Here is a 23,606-nt window from a genome sequence, read left to right on the forward strand (position 1 = left end):
GAAAATTTGCACTGTTTCTCACACTAGTGTACTTTAATGTTTAATCAAGAAGTTTGCTTTTAAATGCTTTTATTTTGTACAAAATTGCACAAAGTAACACTTGTCAAAAATGGCCGGCCATTGAAAGTGAATGGGGAAGAATGAAAGAAACAACTAGTGTTCAGGAGCATGTTGTGCTTGCAAACAAAGACCTTGGACCTTTGCATGTGTGGATGCATTTATACTCAAGCTATCACACACACACATGCGCACACACGCACGCGCACACACACACACACACACACACACACCATCCATCCATGCATACAAACTATTTTATTACACCTATTTCATCCTACCCTGAACTGCATGCAATATCCTTTTATGAGTAAAAAAGGATCTCTCTCTCTCTCTCTCTCTCTCACACACACACACACACACACACACACACATGCTCAGACTGCCTTGTCTTTAGCCTGCATTGACCTCAAAAATAATCTTTTCTTTCACCACATATTCTAGACTACGGAGCCCCTTAGAGCTCATGGTGGTGGAAAGATTTCGGGGTGGGTGAAAAAAATTTGGGGTGGGAGGAAAAAATATTTTTCAAATCTTTTGCGTTCTCTCGCAAAGATGTTTGCGTTCTCTCGCAAAGATGTTTGCGTTCTCTCGCAAAACTTTGCGTTCTCTCGCAAAGATGTTTGCGTTCTCTCGCAAAACTTTGTGTTCTCTCGCAAAGATGTTTGCGTTCTCTCTCAAAGATGTTTGCGTTCTCTCGCAAAGATGTTTGCGTTCTCTCGCAAAGATGTTTGCGTTCTCTCTCAAAGATGTTTGCGTTCTCTCGCAAAGATGTTTGCGTTCTCTCGCAAAACTTTGTGTTCTCTCGCAAAGATGTTTGCGTTCTCTCGCAAAACTTTGTGTTCTCTCGCAAAGATGTTTGCGTTCTCTCGCAAAGATGTTTGCGTTCTCTCTCAAAACTTTGTGTTCTCTCGCAAAGATGTTTGCGTTCTCTCGCAAAGATGTTTGCGTTCTCTCGCAAAACTTTGTGTTCTCTCGCAAAGATGTTTGCGTTCTCTCGCAAAACTTTGTGTTCTCTCGCAAAGATGTTTGCGTTCTCTCGCAAAGATGTTTGCGTTCTCTCGCAAAACTTTGTGTTCTCTCGCAAAGATGTTTGCGTTCTCTCGCAAAGATGTTTGCGTTCTCTCTCAAAGATGTTTGCGTTCTCTCGCAAAGATGTTTGCGTTCTCTCTCAAAGATGTTTGCGTTCTCTCGCAAAGATGTTTGCGTTCTCTCGCAAAACTTTGTGTTCTCTCGCAAAGATGTTTGCGTTCTCTTGCAAATATGTACGCAAAGTTTTGTGAGGGAACGCAAACATCTTTGCGAGAGAACGCAAACATCTTTGCGAGAGAACACAAAGTTTTGCGAGAGAACGCAAACATCTTTGCGAGAGAACACAAAGAACGCATACATCTTTGCGAGAGAACGCAAACATCTTTGCGAGAGAACACAAAGTTTTGCGAGAGAACGCAAACATCTTTGCGAGAGAACGCAAACATCTTTGCGAGAGAACACAAAGTTTTGCGAGAGAACGCAAACATCTTTGAGAGAGAACGCAAACATCTTTGCGAGATAACACAAAGTTTTGCGAGAGAACGCAAACATCTTTGCGAGAGAACGCAAACATCTTTGCGAGATAACACAAAGTTTTGCGAGAGAACGCAAACATCTTTGCGAGAGAACACAAAGAACGCATACATCTTTGCGAGAGAACGCAAACATCTTTGCGAGAGAACACAAAGTTTTGCGAGAGAACGCAAACATCTTTGCGAGAGAACGCAAACATCTTTGCGAGAGAACACAAAGTTTTGCGAGAGAACGCAAACATCTTTGCGAGACAACACAAAGAACGCATACATCTTTGCGAGAGAACGCAAACATCTTTGAGAGAGAACGCAAACATCTTTGCGAGAGAACACAAAGTTTTGCGAGAGAACGCAAACATCTTTGCGAGAGAACGCAAACATCTTTGAGAGAGAACGCAAACATCTTTGCGAGAGAACGCAAAGTTTTGCGAGAGAACGCAAACATCTTTGCGAGAGAACGCAAACATCTTTGAAAAATATTTTTTCCTCCCACCCCGAATTTTTTTCACCCACCCCGAAATCTTTCCACCACCATGAGCTCTAAGGGGCTCCGTAGTCTAGAATATGTGGTGAAAGAAAAGATTATTTTTGAGGTCAATGCAGGCTAAAGACAAGGCAGTCTGAGCATGTGTGTGTGTGTGTGTGTGTGTGTGTGTGAGAGAGAGAGAGAGAGAGAGAGAGAGAGAGATCCTTTTTTATTCATAAAAGGATATTGCATGCAGTTCAGGGTAGGATGAAATAGGTGTAATAAAATAGTTTGTATGCATGGATGGATGGGTGTGTGTGTGTGTGTGTGTGTGTGCGCGTGCGTGTGTGCGCATGTGTGTGTGTGATAGCTTGAGTATAAATGCATCCACACATGCAAAGGTCCAAGGTCTTTGTTTGCAAGCACAACATGCTCCTGAACACTAGTTGTTTCTTTCATTCTTCCCCATTCACTTTCAATGGCCGGCCATTTTTGACAAGTGTTACTTTGTGCAATTTTGTACAAAATAAAAGCATTTAAAAAAAAAATTCTTGATTAAACATTAAAGTACACTAGTGTGAGAAACAGTGCAAATTTTCATAATTTTTTCTCTCATATTGTGAAAATTATTCATAAAAAATGCTTTTTTCACTCAAAAAATTAGGTGCCTACTTTCAGATAAATGAGGCCTACGATTAATCGGATGCAAATAGAAACACAAAACCAGTCCTAAATGAAAGAAAACAAGTTGACAAAAAGATTGAATCCAATATTTGGTGATAATATAGCATATTGACAGATTTATAAGCAGTTGTTTGGAGTCCGGTCATTTTTGACCGGGAACACCACGAGTGTGACTTTTTGCAATTTTGTACAAAATAAAAGCATTTAAAAGCAAACTTCCTGATTAAACATTAAAGTACACTAGTGTGAGAAACAGTGCAAATTTTCATAATTTTTCATTTCATATTATGAAAATTATTCATATAAAATGCTTTTTTCACTCAAAAAATTAGGTGCCTACTTTCGGATAAATAAGGCTTACGGTTAATCAGAAGCAAATAGAAACACAAAACCAGTCCTAAATGAAAGAAAACAAGTTGACAAAAAGATTGAATCCAATATTTGGTGATAATATAGCATATTGACAGATTTATAAGCAGTTGTTCGGAGTCCGGTCATTTTTGACCGGGAACACCACGAGTGTGACTTTTTGCAATTTTGTACAAAATAAAAGCATTTAAAAGCAAACTTCTTGATTAAACATTAAAGTACACTAGTGTGAGAAACAGTGCAAATTTTTATAATTTTTTGTTTAATATTGTGAAAATTATTCATAAAAAATAATTTTTTCACTCAAAAAATTAGGTGCCTACTCTCAGATAAATGAGGCTTACGATTAATCAGAAGCAAATAGAAACACAAAACCAGTCCTAAATGAAAGAAAACAAGTTGACAAAAAGAATGAATCCAATATTTAGTGATAATATAGCATAATGACAGATTTATAAGCAGTTGTTCGGAGTCCGGTCATTTTTGACCGGGAACACAACGAGTGTGACTAGGTGAAATAAAACCCACAAAAAATTACGAAAATTCTAAAAAAATTTATGAGAAATACTTGTACCCTATGTGCGCAAAGTCAGTAAGTTTGAGTCCAATGCGATAACGTTAACTAGTATTTTCAGGAAAAAGAAAAAAAAATTCTTGTCAATTTGACCCGAACACAACCAGAGGGTTAAATAAATAAAAGCAGGAAACATGACAGAAAAATAAAGCTATGTTGCCATTTATTATCGAACTTACTACAATGGTGTTGAAGCCAGCTACAGAGAGGGCATTCAAATGCTGTACCCATGTACCAATACAATTATGCATACTCATTCACTTACAAGAAATTAATTGCACTAGTTAATGTACGCATAACGTACATGTGGTTTCCCTTTTAACACTGACATCAGGAGGAGAGGTGCAGGAACACTATATATATATATATATATATATAAGGCAGTTGAGGAATGGAATGTGAAGTGAAAATATGTCCAGCACATCTCCGAAAAAAAATGTTTGCATGAGTTAGATTTCTCCAAAAGTCTTCAAACAATTTATCCAAAGACTATAGTACAACAAAAAAGGGAAGAAAAATTTCTGAAAATTGCTTAATTTTGGTCATCTTAAGGCAATTTTTGGCAATTAGTTTTGTTTTACACCTCAAACAGAAGTGCCTTGCTTCAGCTCTCCATCACCCTCCTGGAAAACCAAGAACAAACATCGTTAACACAGGCATACAGCGATTTGTCCTATACACTTTTATTAATATTTATGATGTTTGTACTTTGTCTTGCAGTTGATCCTGCAGGGTCCTGACTTTCTCTTTCTCTTTGGAAAGTTGGTCATGGCTGTTCCTAAGCAGTTGTTGGAGTTTGGTGGCTGCCTGGCCCAAATCTTTGGTCATCTTTCGCTCCTTTTCTAGACACTCCTAAAACAAAGTCATGAGCATTAGGGATTTACATAGAAACTCACTTCTAACAGTTAAACAAGAAACATTTTAGATAAAGCTCTTCCAGAATGCATGGACAAAGTCATAAATAAAAGTGCTTGTTTTTTATTGCCATGTAATAAATTAAATAAAATACTTACAAATAAACTTATTACAATAACAACTACATATGATCTCCATAATTTGACAAATTCTCTTCTTTCTTTCCTTCCTTCTTTCTTTTTTTTCCATCAAAGGCTATAATCATAGCAAACTCAAGAATAATAAGATTTACAAAGGTCTTAATAATAATAATACCCAAGTGAACTGTACACAATTTAACAAGACGTTACAAAAATAAATACATAAAATGATATGCAATCTTTCAAACTGATATTTGATAAAAGTTCTAATATTTTCTCTGGAGAATTATTATTTTTTTCTTTCTTAAAGTCCACTAATTTACTTTGAGAAAAACATTTCTACAGTACCACTTTAACAGTAAAGGAACACCTACGGGTAAGTCTTGTGTGACCAGATCTACATCTTGTAAATACAGTTTGGAAATTTCTATTTTCAAACCAAAACCAATGATTAGATCTTTCAATTAGAACTGGATTCATTTCATATACTTTGCTGTGGATACATTTAATCCATTCCTTCTAGTAAATCTAGTACCAACATCAGATGTTGGTATTTGACATTGTCATTCCCTGCTGACGTGCTTTCTTAGTAGCTTAGAACGAGGGGGGGGGGGGGGGGGGGGGGGACCACATTATACTGGTTATCAGCTATTCAAAGTTCAAAAATACCTTCAGCTGAACAACATCCTCCATGGCTGCAGCATCTTCAGCTGACTTCATCTGTTCTAAATGGCTCTGAAGCTGTTTTTTGAGGGCTTCCTGAGCCTATTAATGATAAAATAATGCGTTTAATGAATTACATGTTTTTAGAAATCAAGACGAAACACAAGATCTTGGACACCACTGTACCTGCTCCACTTCAGCAGAGAGCTGCTGGTTTAGAGCCTGTTCACCTTGTAGTTTTTCCAACGTCTGCTCCAGCTGAGCCTGGACCTGACCAAACCAACAATACCACACAAGTAGATAAGTTATTACAGTTAATCCATGAACTACTGCAAAACCTTTCAATTCTAGCCAACACAAGAGCTGCATTAGTGCACGATGCATCCAGAAAATGAGAGTAAAAACATAAAAAAATAGTAGGATCTTCAAAGAAGTATGAGTTTCAAATACAATAGAAAAATGTTAGTGGTTAAAAAAGGTGAGTGACAGAAAGAACCCAAGCGAGCAGATATTCAGAGACGAAAACAGGTGCCTGGGTTAACAGAAGCTGCTGAAACAAAATGCTGAAATATGAATGGTTAGAATTATGAGTAAAACATCCCCTCATTGGCAGCACTGGATAGGGATAATAACATATGGCATATACATATAGCCTCTTGTATAGGGTAAAATAATCTCAATGTGTAGAGTGAAATTAACTATGTAAATAAATTTGAATTAACTTTTCTATGGATATTTGGTGACTGCGTCTCATAACAATCAGCAATGTAAGCAGTAATCCAGTCAACCATTTTTGGGAGACTTATTCTATAGACATTGATAGATTTTGAGACAGCCATAGTTAGTACTAAAAAAATCTATCTAAAACTGCCAAGTGAGGGGCAGGGTGCCTTTTGAGTGTTGCACCCTAACCTGACACTCCTCCGCCTCAGGCTGCCCGTTCTCTGCCACTCCCTGAGCTCGCTTTGTCACGTCACTCAGTTGCTGCCTGACCTGGAAATAAAAGCTGTCACTCAAGAAAACCAACTTTTATTTTCCTTGGCAAAATCTGTGGGTAAACAAAGAATAGTAGGTGTAAACCTGTAGCAAATGCTTCGGACTTCAAGAGAAACCAACCTGTAAAAGCTCCTCCCTCTGCGTCTGCATCTCCTTCTGGGCCGCACTCAGCTGTCTTTCTGATTCTGCTAAAACATGCTTCAACTGAAAACAAACAAAATGAACTGTTAAGTAGCAGAGCAGGATTAGATCTCAAGATGTTTTCACAACCATGTCAGACGTTAAAACAACCTCTTCACAAAAGCAAAACCGTTCTTAAACAAAATAAATCAAATAAAATGCATTGAATGACTGACTAATATGGCTTTGTTTTGCTTTTGTATCTCATATTGTGTTTTAGTGAATAAACCTTTAGGCAGGAGTGTGCGCTCACCTGTGTTATCGCTTCAGATTGACTCTGGCTGTCAGTGGACACTGACTGGAGCTGTTTCTCAAACTGGGCCTCGAGCAACATCACTTTCTCCTCCAGCTGCACAGGTGGAAAAAAATGGATAGATACAAAATACAGATTGAATGAGAATGGTCATAGGGAGCACCGGGAGAATTCTCGGTGGCTATATATATATAGTTGCTGTTGTTGTTGTTGCCTGCCGAATGTACTAAAGTGATTTTTTCCAAATTCAACATTCAATAATAAAACTCTAATAAATCATGAGTCGGTTAGTCTTGACTGGCAACGCAATTCTCCTCGCGCAGGCGTCCGCCAAAAGGCTGCGAGACTCGAGAATGGAGTGGAAGTGCCCAGGTGGAGCAGAGAGGTTAAACTGTCCTGTTCAAGACTTCAAGTTCAGGTCAGTTACATCTGTAAACAGACTATTGTAGTTTTGTCTTTGTTTACTTAGTTAAACATTAAACTGCTAGCAAATGTTAGCAGTAGCAGTCAATTACTGAAAAATTACCAAAAGGACGTATAACTATTGTAAAGAATAGGAATAGCAGACAAATATTCACATTGTTTTATAACAGGTTTAGAGGGAGCTAAGGCAGACAACAACACAACCCTTTAGGAAAATTAACCAAAAACCTTGGTTGGTATAGTTAAATTGCACTCTTAAAAATAAAGATGCTATTTGTAGTAAAACTTTGGTTATACAAATGGTAATCAATCCATCAAAAAAACATGGTTACTATACTTTTACCATAGGCCTAATAACACCATGGCTAATTTGACTTAGGACAAAACATGACCCATGATAATGCAAAAACATGTTGAGCGTTAAGATTTTTCTGTAAAGATATATTCAAGATGTAGCTATTAATGTACTAATTTTGACATTTAGGCAAGATAAAACAATACTATGTATACAAACAAATTACAATGAGATAGTTGTTTTGCAACAAGGTGGAGATGCGTTTATGAAAAAGTGACGGGTACAAGAAAATTAGTGAAAAAAGTAAACATGACGGACAGAGAGATGTCAGGGAAAATGAAGAGACTAAAAAGGAAACTGGAAGTTCAAGATAACATTTAATTATTTTCGCGTGGCCCCAGCCTAGGGATTTAAACTTTTTCAAAATTTGTTGTGGATGTATGAGATGGCGTGGATACGTGTGAGATTTCCCAGCCTGAACTTTTGTCCCAGTCCGCCCCTGTCCTGCTGTACAAAAATTTCCACAGGTGAAATCTGTACCTGTTGTGTTCTCTGGTTCTCCTCTCTCAAACCCTCTGTTGTCTCTTCTAATTCCTGCACCTTTTTGAGTGCCTACATAAAATGACAGATGGAAAAAATAAAATGACAGATTGAAACACACTCGCTGTCATTTGGAGGTGGAATGAATGTTTTCCACATCATTACATGATAATTTTCTATAATTAAACAAATGAATAAACTCTTCTTTATTATCGTACTTATACGGTGTACGCAGATTTATATGTGTGTATGTGTGTGTGTGTGTTAATACAGTGAATAAACCTACCATTCTCAGTTTCTCCTCTGACTCCATTATCTGGGTCTTCCACACTCTCTCCTCCTCCTCTACACTCTTCTGAAGTGCTTTCAGCATCCCCTCCTAAAGAACATCAGGAAACAATGATTGTTTCATTATTGAAACAATCATTCTGGTTCGATCTCATTCCCATTAAGGCTTAGCTGAAACAGATTCTTAGTGTATAATCTCACCGTCTCAGCCAGTACACTCCTGTACTGTTCACACTCAGACTGTAATGTGCACTGATTCTCTTGGGCTGCCTGTAGTTTTCCCATTATCTCCTAATAATAAAAACAGCATTGTAGTAAGTACAAATATGCCTTACATCCCCAGTAGGGGGCAACAAAGACCCACTTTAAAATGATAATAGCACAAGGCCAAAAACCGCAGCACACTTACCACCATCTCCGTGCTTTGCTGGGATTCTTGGCTCTGTTGCTTTTGATTTAGCACCTCTTGTGCTTTCACAGCTAAGTCTTGCAGCCAATTGGTCTGAAGGAGGAAAATGAGAGACTCAGGATTAGCTAGCATTCAAGGATGTGAATAGGGAAAGTGTATCAAGTACACTACCATTCAGAGGTTGGGGGTCACAAGTTTTTATTTTAAAGAAATTAATACTTTTACATAATCTATTTCACATTATTACTGTTTTTATTGTAATTTTGATCAAAGAAATGCAGCCTTGGTGAACAAACATTTGAATGGTACTGTGTGTATAGAGCGACTTTTCCAAAACACACTAATATTACAAGTGGATCCAAAAACAAAACTGAGAAATGAAACCATGAGAAAACTGAAATCCTAGACACCTGTGCTGTCTCTATGTTGATGTGTGGGAAAAGAGAATGAAGAACTTCTTTGGTCTCAGCCTGGACAGATTTCAGCATGTCCTCCAAACTTTCCTGTAACAACATTATATGCTCAGAGACAACTGAATGCAATATTTACATTAACACCTCTAAACCCAACAAAAATGCAAATCTAAGCACAGAAATGCAACAAAAAAATTTTTAATCTTCTGTCTTAGTTAAAAGCTGAAACACTGGAATAAATAATGGATTAACATGAAACAAATGATTTGAGGTTTCTTTAAAACTAAAAACTGTGGAGTAAAACGATGACTCTTAAAAGGTGCTGTAAGATTTTGACTCTACTAAAGCATAAAAATACCATAATATATTTGCAGATATGTAAGAAACATGCTAAGTTAACATACTTGTCTATCTGAAAAACAATGCTACAGCCAGTTATTCTCCTTTGAAAATGTGCATTCTGTGTCAGAATGTCTGTCTGTTTTGGTCTGTGTTACCCGCCCACTGCCAGTTAACCCAATTGTATTTCGGCACCCTGGGTTGTCAAGTTGGCGGAAAACACAGCGTTTTCATTTCAGTCATGGAAGCTGCCAAGGAAGGTGCGCTCGTTTCTGTTGGTGTCGTCAATCTGGCAACCTGCGTCAAGTCTGAGGAGGGGCCGGGTAAAAAAACCAAAAAAAAAACCCTCTCCAATATTTTGAATTTGGACGGTCAATCCTACATACAGCACCTATAACACTTTTATCTGTCACCATTTTTAAACTCACCGAAAAACCTATATATGGTTCTTTAGAAGTCTTGAAATAGAAATGGAAGAACACTACAACAATCTGCTTTGTACAGCAAGATCATATACCCAGCTGACATGAGATAAAATGTGTGCCTACGCATGTTTTATGAATCACTGTGTACATGTAAGATAATGACAAGCACGTCCGCAGTTGGCTCACTTGGCTACTTACGTAACTCTTGCCTTGTGACTGATTTAGTTCCTTGAGCTGCTGCACTTCCTGTTGTAGTGATGTCACTAGGCTCTCTTTTTCAGTGACACTAAAAAAAACAAAAAACACCACTCGGCTTTTGTAGAGAAAGACACTTATCAAAGAATGGTGTTAATGTGGGTGACTGACAGGAACATATACATGCAGTGGCCTACAGTAGGACTGAAAATGTACCTTTTATGTAGGTACTCCAGCTTGGCTGTGCTGTCTGCCAGCTGTAAATGAAAAGTGCATTATTAGAAAATGGTGGATTGTTTAAAACTAACAAATGATACATCAGCTTGAAAAGTCAAACATACTAATATAAAAACAACAGTGAAGTCTCACTTACTTTAGTGTCATACTGTTCTATACACTGCTTCATCTCTTCTTCAAACAGAGCCACCCGAGACTCTCTTTCTTTCAAACTACAGGAACAGGAAAAAGAGAACATATGGCATTAAATCTTAATAAGAGAATGAAAAAGAAAAACATGAATTTGAAGCTGTTGTTTGAATCACAAATTATGCATACCTGCTTTGAAGCTGTTCCAGCATTTCCGTGTTTTCAAGCTAGTGATAATAATAATAAAAAAAGGGATTAACGTTTAAGTCTAAATTGAATTATTGTTTGAAGTGTGAGGGTTTGCATATGATAAACTTACTCTGGTGAGGTCTGAACTTTTTTCTTTAACCTGTTGGAGCTCTCCCTGAAGAGTTGCTATTTGGTCATCCTTTTCTTTAATGCTTCAATTCAAAGGAAAAAAAATCAAATAAACAGATTTAAATCATTCAAATCAACTTCTGAAATGTATTAATAAAGAATCAGAAAACATCCTTATCTTACCTATGCTGCAACTGCTGCACCTTTGTTGTGTTATCCACCTGAAGAAGACATGTGATTGGTTCAAATAAGGCAGCACAACAAATCACGTTTTACACATTATAAATCAAAGTTACTAATGAAATACTAAAATGAGCTGAAAAGGTCTAAAAAGCAGTATGTTCGGCTTCACCTGATTGGATATGTTGTTTTTGAGTTGGATCAGTTCCTCTTCTTTCTCCTTCAGGCTAGAGATTAAACAATCAATGTGAATTCATGTTTAACAAATGCTAACTGTAAAGCGGATGAAAATTTATTGATGCATAATTTTTAGTTGAATTGTACTACAATTGTGTGACTCATGCAAAAAAACAAAACAAGAAAATTTGTCACTGGAGAAAAAAAAAAATCTGAAAACAAGTCATATACAATTTTTGCATCTCAAGCAAATATGGCCTTATATCTTACCTGCTCTTTGCTTGCTCCAGTTCAGCCATCAAAGCCTGTAAATATTAAGCATGCAAATTACCTCACAACCATATATTTAATAATTTACATAATGTTTAACAAACTTTAATCCCTTTATTCTATGACACATTGACATCTCAAAAAGTAGAATGTTACCTCTGAATTGTGGTTCTGTTCTTTGTTCTGGCTCGCCTCCAGCAGTTTCAGCTGGCTCTGCAGACTCTCCAACTGTCTGGTCTGCTCTTTCATTTCCACCTCCATACTGGCCACACGAGCTTGAGCCTCTGAAACAGTGCAGTTACGAAGAGAACAATTATTTCTAATTATTAATTCATAACTTCACTGATGCTTTTGTCCAAAGCGACATATAGTACACAAGAAACCTGATGATAAGCGTTTTGTTAGAGGACACATTGTGGATACTGCAAGCATTACACCTTGCACGATTTGCAGCTCAGATCTAACCAACTTTTTCAGTTATAAAGAAATGTTTTTAAAGCAAACTGAATCTTGTGGTTCTAGAGAGTGCTTCCTTGCTAAAGAACCAAGTGGGTGCTGACCTGCTAGAGCAGTGGCATCTTTCTGAGCTTGTTCAAGCTGTGTCTGAAGGCTGTTTCTGCTGCTCTGGGTCTGTCTGAGCTCCTCACTCACTTCCTCCAGACGCTTCTGCAGGGCCTGTTCACTGCTCACCCAGTTCGCCTGCAGAGGACAAAGCATGAAAGCAGAAAACATAGTTCAGATTTGGTTGCACAATGCCACTTAATTCAGAGTCTTTATGAACCAAATAGGTGATATCTCATAAACAGTAGAGTACAGTGCTAGCAACACCAAGGTCATAGGTTCGATACCTAGGGAAAGCAAGAACTGATGAAATGTGTACCATGAATGTCACTGTCACTTTGGATAAACGCCACAATCACCTAAAATTAAACAGTAGTCACAATTTTGTGTTCTGATATTATAAACAACATTCAAACAGTTTTTCTTTTTTGGAGGGAGGCAATGTAAATTAGATTTATTTTATAAAAAAAGTCGTGACGTATTGTCAAGTATGGTGACCCATACTCGAAATTGGTGCTCTGCGTTTAACCCATCCAAGTGCACACACACAGCAGTGAGTAGTGAACAAATGCACACACACGCACACACACACACCGTGAACACACACCCGGAGCAGTGGGCAGCCATGCTGCGGCGCCCGGGGAGCAATTGGGGGTTCGGTGCCTTGCTCAAGGGCACCTCAGTCGTGGTATTGAGGGTGGAGAGAGCGCTGGACATTCCCTCCCCCCACCTACAATTCCTGCCAGCCGGGGGCTCGAACTCGCAACCTTTCGATTACGAGTCCGACTCTCTAACCATTAGGCCACGACTTCCCTTTATGTCCAAATGTTTATTTAGACTCATTTCTAACAGGGAACTAACATAACATAGGAACATTGAATCTCTCTGTGTTTGATCACTCATAGATTATATCAAAACCTTACAAAAAAATAAGGCTGCTCGACACAAAAAAAATTGGTAACACTTTAGAATAGGTAACACTTGTTAACTATTAACTTTCCCTCAATAAATTATTAATTTGCTGCTTATTAATAGTTAGTAAGGTAGTTGTTAAGTTTAGGTATTGGGTAGGATTAGGGATCGTGTAGAATAAGGCATTAATATGTGCTTAATTAGCACTAATACATGGCTAATATTCTAGTAATATGCATACTAATAATCAACTAATATATGTAACCGTAAAATAAAGTGTTACCAAAAATTCTTTTTAGATCACTGACTCACACTCTCCAGACACTACCCATGTCTCTCCTAAGCCAGTACACCATCTAGATGCTTAAAATGGGCTCAGAACACACTTCAACACAAGGTTGCTTTTTATTCAGTGCTCTTTTGGTTTGTAGCAGAGGATTAGCGAAGAGACGTTTTATCTGTGTTTGCAGGATGAATAATCAGATACTGCTCAGGCAGGCTCACATTCCAGATCACTCGAAGAAGCGCTTCCCTGTAGTGTGGGCCATGTTCCAAACCACAGAACACTGCTGAGTGATCAAACTGGCAATCAAATGTTCTGCCAGCATGTGAACAATCCCATTAGTAGAGGCACCAGCACAGGGGGGTCAAAGCCTCAGCTTTACCAGCAAGCCTAATCAAGCTTCTTAAATACACACACAGATTGAAAATAAGCTTGCCTACCGGGATGTGCAAGGCTAAACAGCTCAGCAAGAGTTAACAGCTCATGTTGGGAGATGTTTTAAAAGAATTAGAGTGGCATTTTGATCTCTTTCATAAGAGGCATCACAAAACTAACTACAACTCAGCAAACTAAACAACAGGAATGATTGGCGTCTTTGGAGCAAAGAAGGGTGAGTTTCTGACCTGCAGCTGGGTCAGTTGTTTCTCAGCCGTGGCAGCTTTAGATTCCAGATTTTTCTTGAGCTGTTCGTCAGCCTGCAAGGCCTCGTTCTTCTCCACCAGCTCCTTATTCAGTCGAATGCAGTCCTGATGCAGTTTGGCCAATTCAGCATTTTGTCTAATGGATCAAAAAAATCAATAAATTACCATTCTGGACAACCCAGTGTAGTTGTCATCATAACCAGTGGCAATCATCAACAACAACCCACATGAAGACATTCTGCTTGGAAAATACAATGTTGCAATCTTATTGGTCAAAAGTTTTGATCATTCAGGTGTTGTCTCTGATATAAAACAATGTTTGGCACTATTGTGAAACAGATGAATTAAGCAAGCAAGACATTATTGGGTTTGGCAGGAGCTGTAGGTTCATACTTGCTCTCCGTCTGACTGGTGGCTTGGTTAAGGGCATCTCTGAGGATAGATTTTTCCTGCTGTAGACGGGCCAGCTGAGCATTAGAGCCTTTCTCCAGCTGGTCCTGGAGAGCCAAGATCTAAGGAGGAGCAGAAAAGGCTTAGGCACGTCACGTAAATATTAGGGCTGCCAAAGCTCACTAATGTGATTAATTAAATGCATCTAATCCTGTTAAATTGAATGAATTCACTTATACCTAACGTTAATGAGAAAACTTCCATCTATGTTACAATGTATAACAAATAAATGCATATTTTGGAAGAAAAATAGTTTGGTCACTTCATAATTTGAGATTAACCGTGTTTTTTTCCCCATAATTTTCTGTACTACTAAATAAATATTTTGGTAGATGTCCTTATAAATCACATGACTTTTTAGAGAGTCTTGCTACCATGCAGGTGTACGGCAGGGAATCTCACTTTGGCATTAAGCTGCTGAGTCTCCGCAAGGTGGTCTTGATAACTGGCCTGCATGCGTGCTTGCAGAGCAATAATGTCCTGCTCTCGCTTACTCAGCTGAGAGCTCAGCCTGGTCTCTACAGACACCACTTTTGACTTCTCCACAGAGAGCTCCTATACACAAACATAAATCATACACAGGTCATGATATGGCGTGAAAACAGGCCATCACAATACTTGTGACTTCTTGTGTGGGGTTGTGTAGAGCTGGTAAAAAACACAAAAATTTTATACTACCATTCAAAAGTTTGGGGTCGGTATGAAAATGATTACTTATATTCAACTATGACTCATTAAACTGATCAAAAGTAATGAGTGTTTTCAACATTACCAATCCCGAAATTTTGAATGGTACTGTAGGTTTAAACCTTGGCACTATCACCATCAGACCAAAGCAAAATATTTAATCAAGAGACTGGCCAGTTCTCCCCTAATATAGTCCATATAAGGTTTAACGCATGTGCACATATCAAACTTTTCCTAATTTAGATGTGATTCAGGGATGTTCATTTCAAGGATGTTATTTTTCCTAACCGACAACCGACGCTCGTTAACCGATTATTAACCGTTAACCGACAAGATTATTTTCAATTAGAACTGAATTAAATTAGAAAGAATAAGTGTCTGTGACCCGTTAAAAATACTAACATTTGTTAGTAAAAAGCAGCAAACAACAGAACATGAGGATTCACATGGTTATGATAGCTATCACATCACATTCTGCGAGCAGAGAAAAACATAAAGCTAGGCGCTTTATATACATGTAGATACTGTATAGATATATTATAATGAATAAATAGGCCTATATGAGAAACATTTTCACTTAAATAATAATTTAAGAAAACGAAAGAAAAACTGTGCAACAAGCAGCCTATGCAGTATGCAGAGTTTCGGTTAATTTTTGTGCTGCGCGAAAGGAAACCAGATGGCAGAAAGCGGCATCCTATTTTTTTAGGCTTATTTTACAAAAGCACAAAGATTTGTTTTTATTGTGAATGTACACAAATAAAAGCAAACCTTTTACAATTCCAATTATCTTCATGACTAAAAGGAACTTTGCTTCCACTGTTAGAAGGAAAAAACAATTGATTGCACCAGCGCCGTATGCGCGCACACAGTTAAGCATTCTACCTTGACAATGCAGCCTGTTCATTATCAAAATAAAAAACAATCAGTCAGACATATGGAAAAAAAAACCACTGCTCAGTTTAAATATGTAGTAAAAGTCGTTAAGCATTATCACCGTACCGCCGTGAAGTTATGCAAAATATTTTGTTTTACGTGGATATTGGAACGCGAGTGAAGTAGGCCTATATAAAAGCCAAATAATATTTTGGCATTCAAATACATTGCAAATATGGAAATATTTGATTTTGTGACCCAACATTAGTTTCAGTTTCGTTTTATCCTAAATGAATTTGTTTTGGTTTGTCGTTTATATAGCTATAGCTTCTTACATTTTTAATTCTTGTTCTTTTCTAAATAGCCTACTGTTAATTGAAAGGATTTGTTGTGGAGTGAGAGGATCTAAAACAGCCTAGCTATTTTTACAGTGTTTATTATGTTTGTAATTTGCGTCGGCCTATTTCTGAATGAAATTATAAAATGCGACTTATAGACGACTTGTTTTTTTTTTCTCCCTCTAAAAACTTTTTTTTTTTTATACGCGTAGCTTATTTTAACCATGCAGCAAACCTTTAAAAATATTTTGACATTACTGAAAAAAATTAATAAGTGACTTTAAACCATTTAACATTGTATTAATCGGTCAAAATTCTTATCGGTCGGTTAACCGGTTAAAATGAACATCCCTAATGTGATTATTTTTTAGACTGGCATGAGTGTTTCAGGCCTCACTTTAGTCAAATCCCTTAATCGGCTTTTAACAGCTGCTGAGTCCTCCTGCTCGGCTGCCAGATGCTTGTCTCGTTCTTCCAGCTGTTTCTTCAGCACAACTACCGGATCACCCTTCGGTGTGGCCTATAAACATGCATAAAACTTTGTTTAGACAAACTTCCTGGTTGAGTTGAAATAAAGAGATAGAAAGTGAAAGATCACTCATTTAAAAAAATAAAATGACAAAAAAAAAAAAAAAAGATTTTAGGAAGTTGGCCATACCTTGTGCCATGTGTCCTGAATAATGCCAGCCTTAGCAGACAGAATCTCAATGAGCTGCTGGGCCTCTCCTTCAGTGAACACCATACTCCTCACCGTGGAAAGCAGGGCCTTGTAGGGCAGGTACAGTGGACTGTCCACGGGGTCTGCAGCCACCGCTAGAGAGAAAGAAACAAAAAACTGATCATTTATTAAGGCCTATTAAAGCATTTATGCCTAAGAAAAAAAGGATACAAATAACAGAACTCACAGAGTTAACTGCTATCCACTAAGAAAACACAGTTACATCCTTTTGGAGTCCCAGTGTGCCATTCTGTATTTCAGAGACACTATAAGTGCTCTGCGGCACAAACGTCTCTGGACGCAGCAGGGTGTCCACTAAACTAATTGTGTTTATGAGCGAATTCTCCAAATCATTTTATTACACTCCTAAACACCCACACCATGATCTCCAGCATCCAATCAAACATGTTGAGAACAGCACAGTCATAAAATAAAACAGACAGACCAAAACAAGTGCAGCTTCCAGAGAATGACGTGTACAATACAGTTAACTGAATGCTTGTACAGTGGTGTGTGCATGCACTTTCATGTTCTTTATTGACTCGCTGTGTTATTTAGACAGTGCCAACATGGCATGAGTACAGTGTGGAACCAGGGTGAGATGGCACCCAGGACTGATGATAAACTCCTATTGTCCAGTCACTAAAGGCCTTTGTGTGCTCCCCTAATGGAGCAGTTGAGGCAAAAATATTGTTTGAACAGGGCCAAGAGGGCTGTGCTCCTCGTGAAGAGGAGTGGAATTCTGGGTGCACGGAAACCTGTCACAGTGTCCTGCCACAAAATCTCTGCGTTTTCCCATGGCCAAAGCAGAGCAATACCTCATGAGAAGTGAGTGGAAAATTTATAAGGACTGACTCTATGTGCATGCGTGAAAGGAGTTGACCACATAAAAACAAACTACAGTAGTAATGATGAGACATGACCAGAGTTATTTTATTATCATTTAATAGATATTTATACTTTTTTTTAATTAGTTTTTATTTACATTTTGATATATTTTTTACTTTAAGTTCTAGTAATTTAGTTTGTCACTTTTATTAGTTTTTCTCTATTTAGTTTTGATAAATCTATTGCATTTCTAATTTTAGTAATTTTACTACAACTTAACATGTCAGCTAACTAAAACTTTTTTATTTAAATTAACAAATGTTTTTTATTATTACTTTTACTTAATGATAACAAAACTGAAAGGCTGACTATTCTAACAATAAATTAACTAAAGAGTTAGGTTGAGCGATTTATCTAGATTTTTTTAATGGTATTGTTCTATGTTGTGTTGTGACTAGTCGACTTTGACAATATGTCGTTTTTCACATCTCTAGTTGACAAAGTGTGTCAACTAGAGATGTGCAAAAAGATGTGTGCACGCAAAAAGAGAAAGAAAGGCACAGAGAATAAAGTGAAGTCAAAATTATGCATAACATCATAAGAATCAAGGGCAAGGCAGAATGTGAAACTGTTATTAAATGAAACTCAATCTATGTGCTTAAGAGCCTGTGAACTAGCACACACACGTGTATGAAAACCAGCAGAAGAATGCAGCTCACTGCCTCCATTCCCCTGCGAGTAGCACTTCAGACAGAAACTCACTCTGTGCTCTCTGCAACCAATCAGAGCCAACATCAGCAAATAAGGAGTAGGGCTATTCCAATACCCCGCCCACAAAGGAAATAGAGCACATCAGTGCTATTTGTCAGAAGAAACAATCCAGACGGTACTCTGAACGAGATGAATGACATCAGGAAGTGACACGTATATAAACTTACGAGTCAGCCACTTCACATACACCATATTTTCAGGTTTTCCAGGCTCCACTTGGAGGTTTATTACATGTAGATGTCACCTGTGTGGTCTAGCCAAAACAGTTTTATCTCTATGTATTTAAGGGTCTGGCAAACCAATCAGAAGTATCCTGTTATTGCACACTGAGGCCATACTTCCTTTAACACATACCTGGATCCAATATATTCATTTGGACTGGCTTTTTTAAATTAGCATCTGCTACACTTCAGAAAAACTACACTGCATTCACCTGATTATGTCAAATTAATTTATTTTTTAAACTGGTATAATATAATAAATATAAATAAAATATATAATTAAATATGTAATATTGTTAAGTATTTATAAATATAAAATATAAGTATATATATTAAATAATTATTTATTAATATATAAAGATATTAAAGATAATACATATTACATACAAACAGATATTGTAGAAATGAGAGGAAAACATTGGCACTTGAAATCAAGCTCCGTGTGTGCAGAGCGCATACAAAAATCATTTGTCATGGATCAGACAGGTTAAAGCATTGAAGAGACTTTGAGCTGCAATTTAGTGCCTATGAAGATTATAATGTAAGCATTAATTTTCAGCAGCACCTGTTAGTCCTTCAATGTAGCAAAAGAAAGACAAGAAGGGTAAGCTGGAGGAATAGGAAACAGAGTAATAGAAAAACTACGACTCCTAAGGTCTGATGATGCCTTAGTGCATCATACTGACTACCATTGAAAGCTACTCTTATTAATAATATTATTGTTATTTATTATGTCAATTAAGTGAAATGTCTAAAAACTTACAGTTGCAAAGAGAAACAGGAGGGGGCAGCCTCCTCCACTTTCTTTAGGTCTGTGCAGCCCGGCTAGTATTAATCTGACCACTTAATATAGGTGATTTTGTGGAGATAATAGCATACCTGGCTCTGACTTCTTCTTGGATCCTCCTTTCTTCTTGGCTGGAGCATCCTGTTGGGGCTCTTCTGCTTTGGCCGGCACAACAGTTGCTGAGACAGCTTTTGGAGTACCCACTGGAGGCACTGCCATGACAGGAACCTTTTTGGTCACAATCTCCAATGGAGCCACCGATTTGGGCTGAATCTCAGCAGAAACAGACTCTGCTTTGGCTTTCTTCTTCCTCTTTTCCTTAGGAGCTGGGGCCGGCGGAGCATCTTCAGGAGCAGGACGGGATACAGGAGGGGTAGGACCTGCAGAATCTTTTTGGGAAGGGGCTGGGGCAGGTGGACTGGGTTTTCGGTCGGGTGGAGAGGATTTCTGCACTTGGGCTGGTGGAGTGACTTTCTGGGCTGGGGCGGGTGAGGCAGCTTTTTGGGGTGGGGCAGGCTGAGACGATTTCTGTGTTGGGGCAGTTGGAACATCCTTTTGGGTTTGGGCAGGCTGAGAAGATTTCTGTTTTGGGGCAGTTGGAGCAGCCTTTTGGGTTTGAGCAGGCTGAGAAGATTTCTGTGTTGGGGCAGTTGGAACATCCTTTTGGGTTTGAGCAGGCTGAGAAGATTTCTGTGTTGGGGCAGTTGGAACATCCTTTTGGGTTTGAGCAGGCTGAGAAGATTTCTGTTTTGGGGCAGTTGGAACATCCTTTTGGGTTTGAGCAGGCTGAGAAGATTTCTGTGTTGGGGCAGTTGGAACATCCTTTTGGGTTTGAGCAGGCTGAGAAGATTTCTGTGTTGGGGCAGTTGGAACATCCTTTTGGGTTTGAGCAGGCTGAGAAGATTTCTGTTTTGGGGCAGTTGGAACATCCTTTTGGGTTTGAGCAGGCTGAGAAGATTTCTGTTTTGGGGCAGTTGGAGCAGCCTTTTGGGTTTGAGCAGGCTGAGAAGATTTCTGTGTTGGGGCAGCCTTTTGGGTTTGAGCAGGCTGAGAAGATTTCTGTGTTGGGGCAGTTGGAACATCCTTTTGGGTTTGAGCAGGCTGAGAAGATTTCTGTGTTGGGGCAGCCTTTTGGGTTTGAGCAGGTTGAGAAGATTTCTGTGTTGGGGCAGTTGTAGCAGCCTTTTGAGTTTGAGCAGATTTTTGTGCAGGGGCCGGTGGAGCAACTTTCTGGTCTGGGGCAGGTGAAGATTTCTGGGTAGGAGAAGGTGAATCAGATTTCTGGGCAGAGGGAGTTGGAGAGGATTTCTGGGCAGGAGACGCTGGAGTAGACTTCTGGATAGGTTCAGCAGATTTCTGAGCCGGGCCAGGTGGAGATGACTTCTGGGCATTTGAAGCAGACTTCTGAGCGGGGGCAGGTGATGCGGATTTCTGTGCAGGGGCAGCTGGAGCAGACTTTTGGGCTGGGGCCGGTGAAGATTTCTGGGTAGGAGGAGGTGAAGCAGATTTCTGGGCAGTGGGAGTTGGAGAGGATTTCTGGGCAGGAGGCGCTAGAGTAGACTTCTGGATAGGTTCAGCTGATTTCTGAGCCGGGCCAGGTGGAGTTGACTTCTGGGCTAGGACAGTTGAAGCTGATTTCTGAGCCGGGGCAGGTGGAGTGGGCTTCTGAGAAGGAGTGGATTGGGGAGACTTCTGAGCTGGGTCCTCTTGTTTAGGTGCTTGTGTAGAAACTTGTTCTGGGGCTGGAGGACTGGGCTCAGCTGGCACTTCTGTAACCTCAGGGGTGGCCTCTGACTCCAGGAGCTTCCCGTTGGGCTTATCTTCCTTTTTCTTAGCACGATTTTTCTTCTCAGCTGCTTTGTCCTTTTTCTTCTTGTCTGACCGTTGGCTAGATAGAGTATTCCCCTGATCCTTCCGCTGCTTGGCTATAGCTTCTTCATATGAGGTCTCTTTCATGGAAAATGTTGAGACCAGAGCAATCCCAATGGCTGAGAACACCATGAAGCCACCAAACACCACAATTCCAAGGGTCTGAGGATCGTAGATATCCATGACTGCTAGTTTCCGTTCTGATTAAAAAGAAAAAAAGTGTAAGGTTTGGTGTACATTTATGTCAATAATTTGTATATTCAAATATATTCCATATATTTTAAAGTTCCACAGTTACAAAGTTAGCTTCCAGTAACATGAGTTCCTCTAACCTTCAGATCATCTTTATCAAACACATATGTCGCTGTACTAGTTAAACACCAGTTTTACACCAAGGATATTGTACTAAGTTGGCTTTTGAATGCTGACCTGAAGAAAAGCTTCTTCCATACAATATGCAAACACTGCATTCGGTAGAAGAGGACCATGTAACAAAAAAACAAAACAAAAAACAAGTGTGCCACTGCCACCCTCAACTTCTACTACAAAAATCTGACGAAAAGCTGCTTCCCTACAATATGCAAATTTATGTAAGAAAGTTTTCCATTCCACCACGTGCTGCTGTCTGCAAATTTCTATACTCTGTTGCTTCCATGGGATTCCAATCTCACACGTCAAATGTGCACCAAATCACAAATGTGTTGCAAAAAAAAGATGTGGACTTGACATCCCAGAAGCAAGAACAATCTAAACAACTTTCAGAGCACAATAGAGGTTTAGTGGCCATCGTTAACTTGGAATAACAGTGGAATGCTAAGTTTTTGGGTAAACGGATTTGCACATAAACTGCTATTTTCTATCGCCTTAGACTATGTTTTTTGTGTTGTACTTGTAATATATAATGACTTGATTGGGTGCCAATTAATTATTAGATTATACAGGAAACTTGAATGAAAAAGCATAATCAATATTAGATCAAAAAAAATCTACAGGTATACTGTACACCGTAAGATTATTTGCATCATGTTTATACCTTGAAATCCACTTATAGACATGCTCATTTATAGTGAAATGAAATAATTGTGAAATAACACAATTATTAACATAGTGAAATTATTGGGGGGGGGGGGGGGGGGGTTCTCTGAAATTTCAATGATTGTGCCTGTAAAATGTGACAGACTACATTTATGTTGTACATTTATTTCCAACTAACATTTCCATAAGTTATAAGAAATAATCATTCATAATAGTTATAGTAATAATAGTACGTGGCTCATTTGCAATGACTTTATTGGGAGCCATGAGTCAATAGGAAATTACGGGGATATTCAACATTTGTTATGAAACTGAATTAAAAGGCTGATTCATATTAGATGAAACAGGATTTGTTCCATATTCTCATTTGATTCCTATTCATAATGTTGCTGAAGTATGAATAATCTATCAAAATTATGTGTTTAAACAAATTTCGGATAATTCTCACAGACATTAAAGCCGAAATGTGTTTTTTAATATACAGTTTTCTTTGCTAGCTCACAAAGGAAAAGCTGGAGTTAATTGTCTGCCAACAACAGAGCATCACTCGAACCAAATTGTGAAACCACTTTATTATTCATGCTCTACGCTTCGTAACTACAATAAGATGTCTTCAACCCACGAGCTAGATAAAGAGGGGAGTAAATAAACGGGAGAGATCAAAGTTTACTGATAATTGCAGCTGAAAATCTTTTAATCTTATAATGAATAACGCCATAACAAAAGCTTTAAATCTCACCTTTTCTCGCTGCAGATTTCCGTTGGATGAATCACTTTAGGAAGAGTTTAAACAGAAGTGATTATCTCGAATCCAACTGCCTCACCACTCCAGCCAAAAAAAACAAAAACAACAAAAAAAAACAAAAAAATTCTTATCCCCAGCTTGAGGAGTCAGTCGACGTCTGTGTGGAGTCGTGGCACTTTCTCGCGCTGGCATTACGCCGCCAGTGGCCCGCATTCCGTTCATCCTGAAGACAGCTGATTGGCTAGAGCGGAGTCAGTCAAACAGATGCGAACCAATAGAATTTTGTTGTCGTAAAAGAAGGCGGGTCTTTTTTATTTTACTGGGAGTTGTAGTTTTTTTACTCGGGTTGTTAAACAATTCATTCAGAAAACACCGTCACAGATTTCAATATATATATATGAACACAGACAATTGTTTTCAAATATATTATGACTCAATTTAATT

General features: G+C 38.5%; 1 protein-coding gene across 2 annotated transcripts; it reads right to left on the reverse strand.

The window, feature by feature from the left end:
* Positions 1–3,832: 3,832 nt before the first annotated feature.
* LOC306882547 (ribosome-binding protein 1-like) lies at positions 3,833–23,382 on the reverse strand. Of its 2 annotated transcripts, XM_079437256.1 has the most exons (29): positions 23,157–23,382; positions 19,606–21,582; positions 16,847–17,001; positions 16,586–16,708; positions 14,690–14,842; positions 14,231–14,349; positions 13,820–13,973; positions 12,001–12,139; positions 11,597–11,724; positions 11,441–11,475; positions 11,166–11,220; positions 10,997–11,034; positions 10,815–10,896; positions 10,685–10,722; positions 10,503–10,578; positions 10,346–10,386; positions 10,133–10,220; positions 9,168–9,260; positions 8,758–8,850; positions 8,550–8,639; positions 8,347–8,439; positions 8,061–8,132; positions 6,803–6,898; positions 6,490–6,573; positions 6,286–6,366; positions 5,560–5,643; positions 5,380–5,475; positions 4,424–4,567; positions 3,833–4,338 (listed from the first exon to the last, which is right to left on the reverse strand). In XM_079437256.1, exons 2-29 carry the CDS (start codon positions 21,563–21,565, stop codon positions 4,300–4,302), a joined length of 4,449 nt encoding a protein of 1,482 aa, XP_079293382.1. In that variant the 5' UTR covers positions 21,566–21,582; positions 23,157–23,382; the 3' UTR covers positions 3,833–4,299. The 2 variants fall into 2 exon arrangements, 1 of the variants encoding a protein (XP_079293382.1); XR_013785264.1 differs by lacking the exons at positions 3,833–4,338; positions 4,424–4,567; positions 5,380–5,475 and having other exon boundaries at positions 5,562–5,643; positions 6,286–6,379.
* Positions 23,383–23,606: the final 224 nt, after the last annotated feature.

The sequence above is a fragment of the Barbus barbus genome (assembly GCF_936440315.1).
Source record: "Barbus barbus genome assembly, chromosome: 16".
NCBI lineage: Eukaryota > Metazoa > Chordata > Actinopteri > Cypriniformes > Cyprinidae > Barbus > Barbus barbus.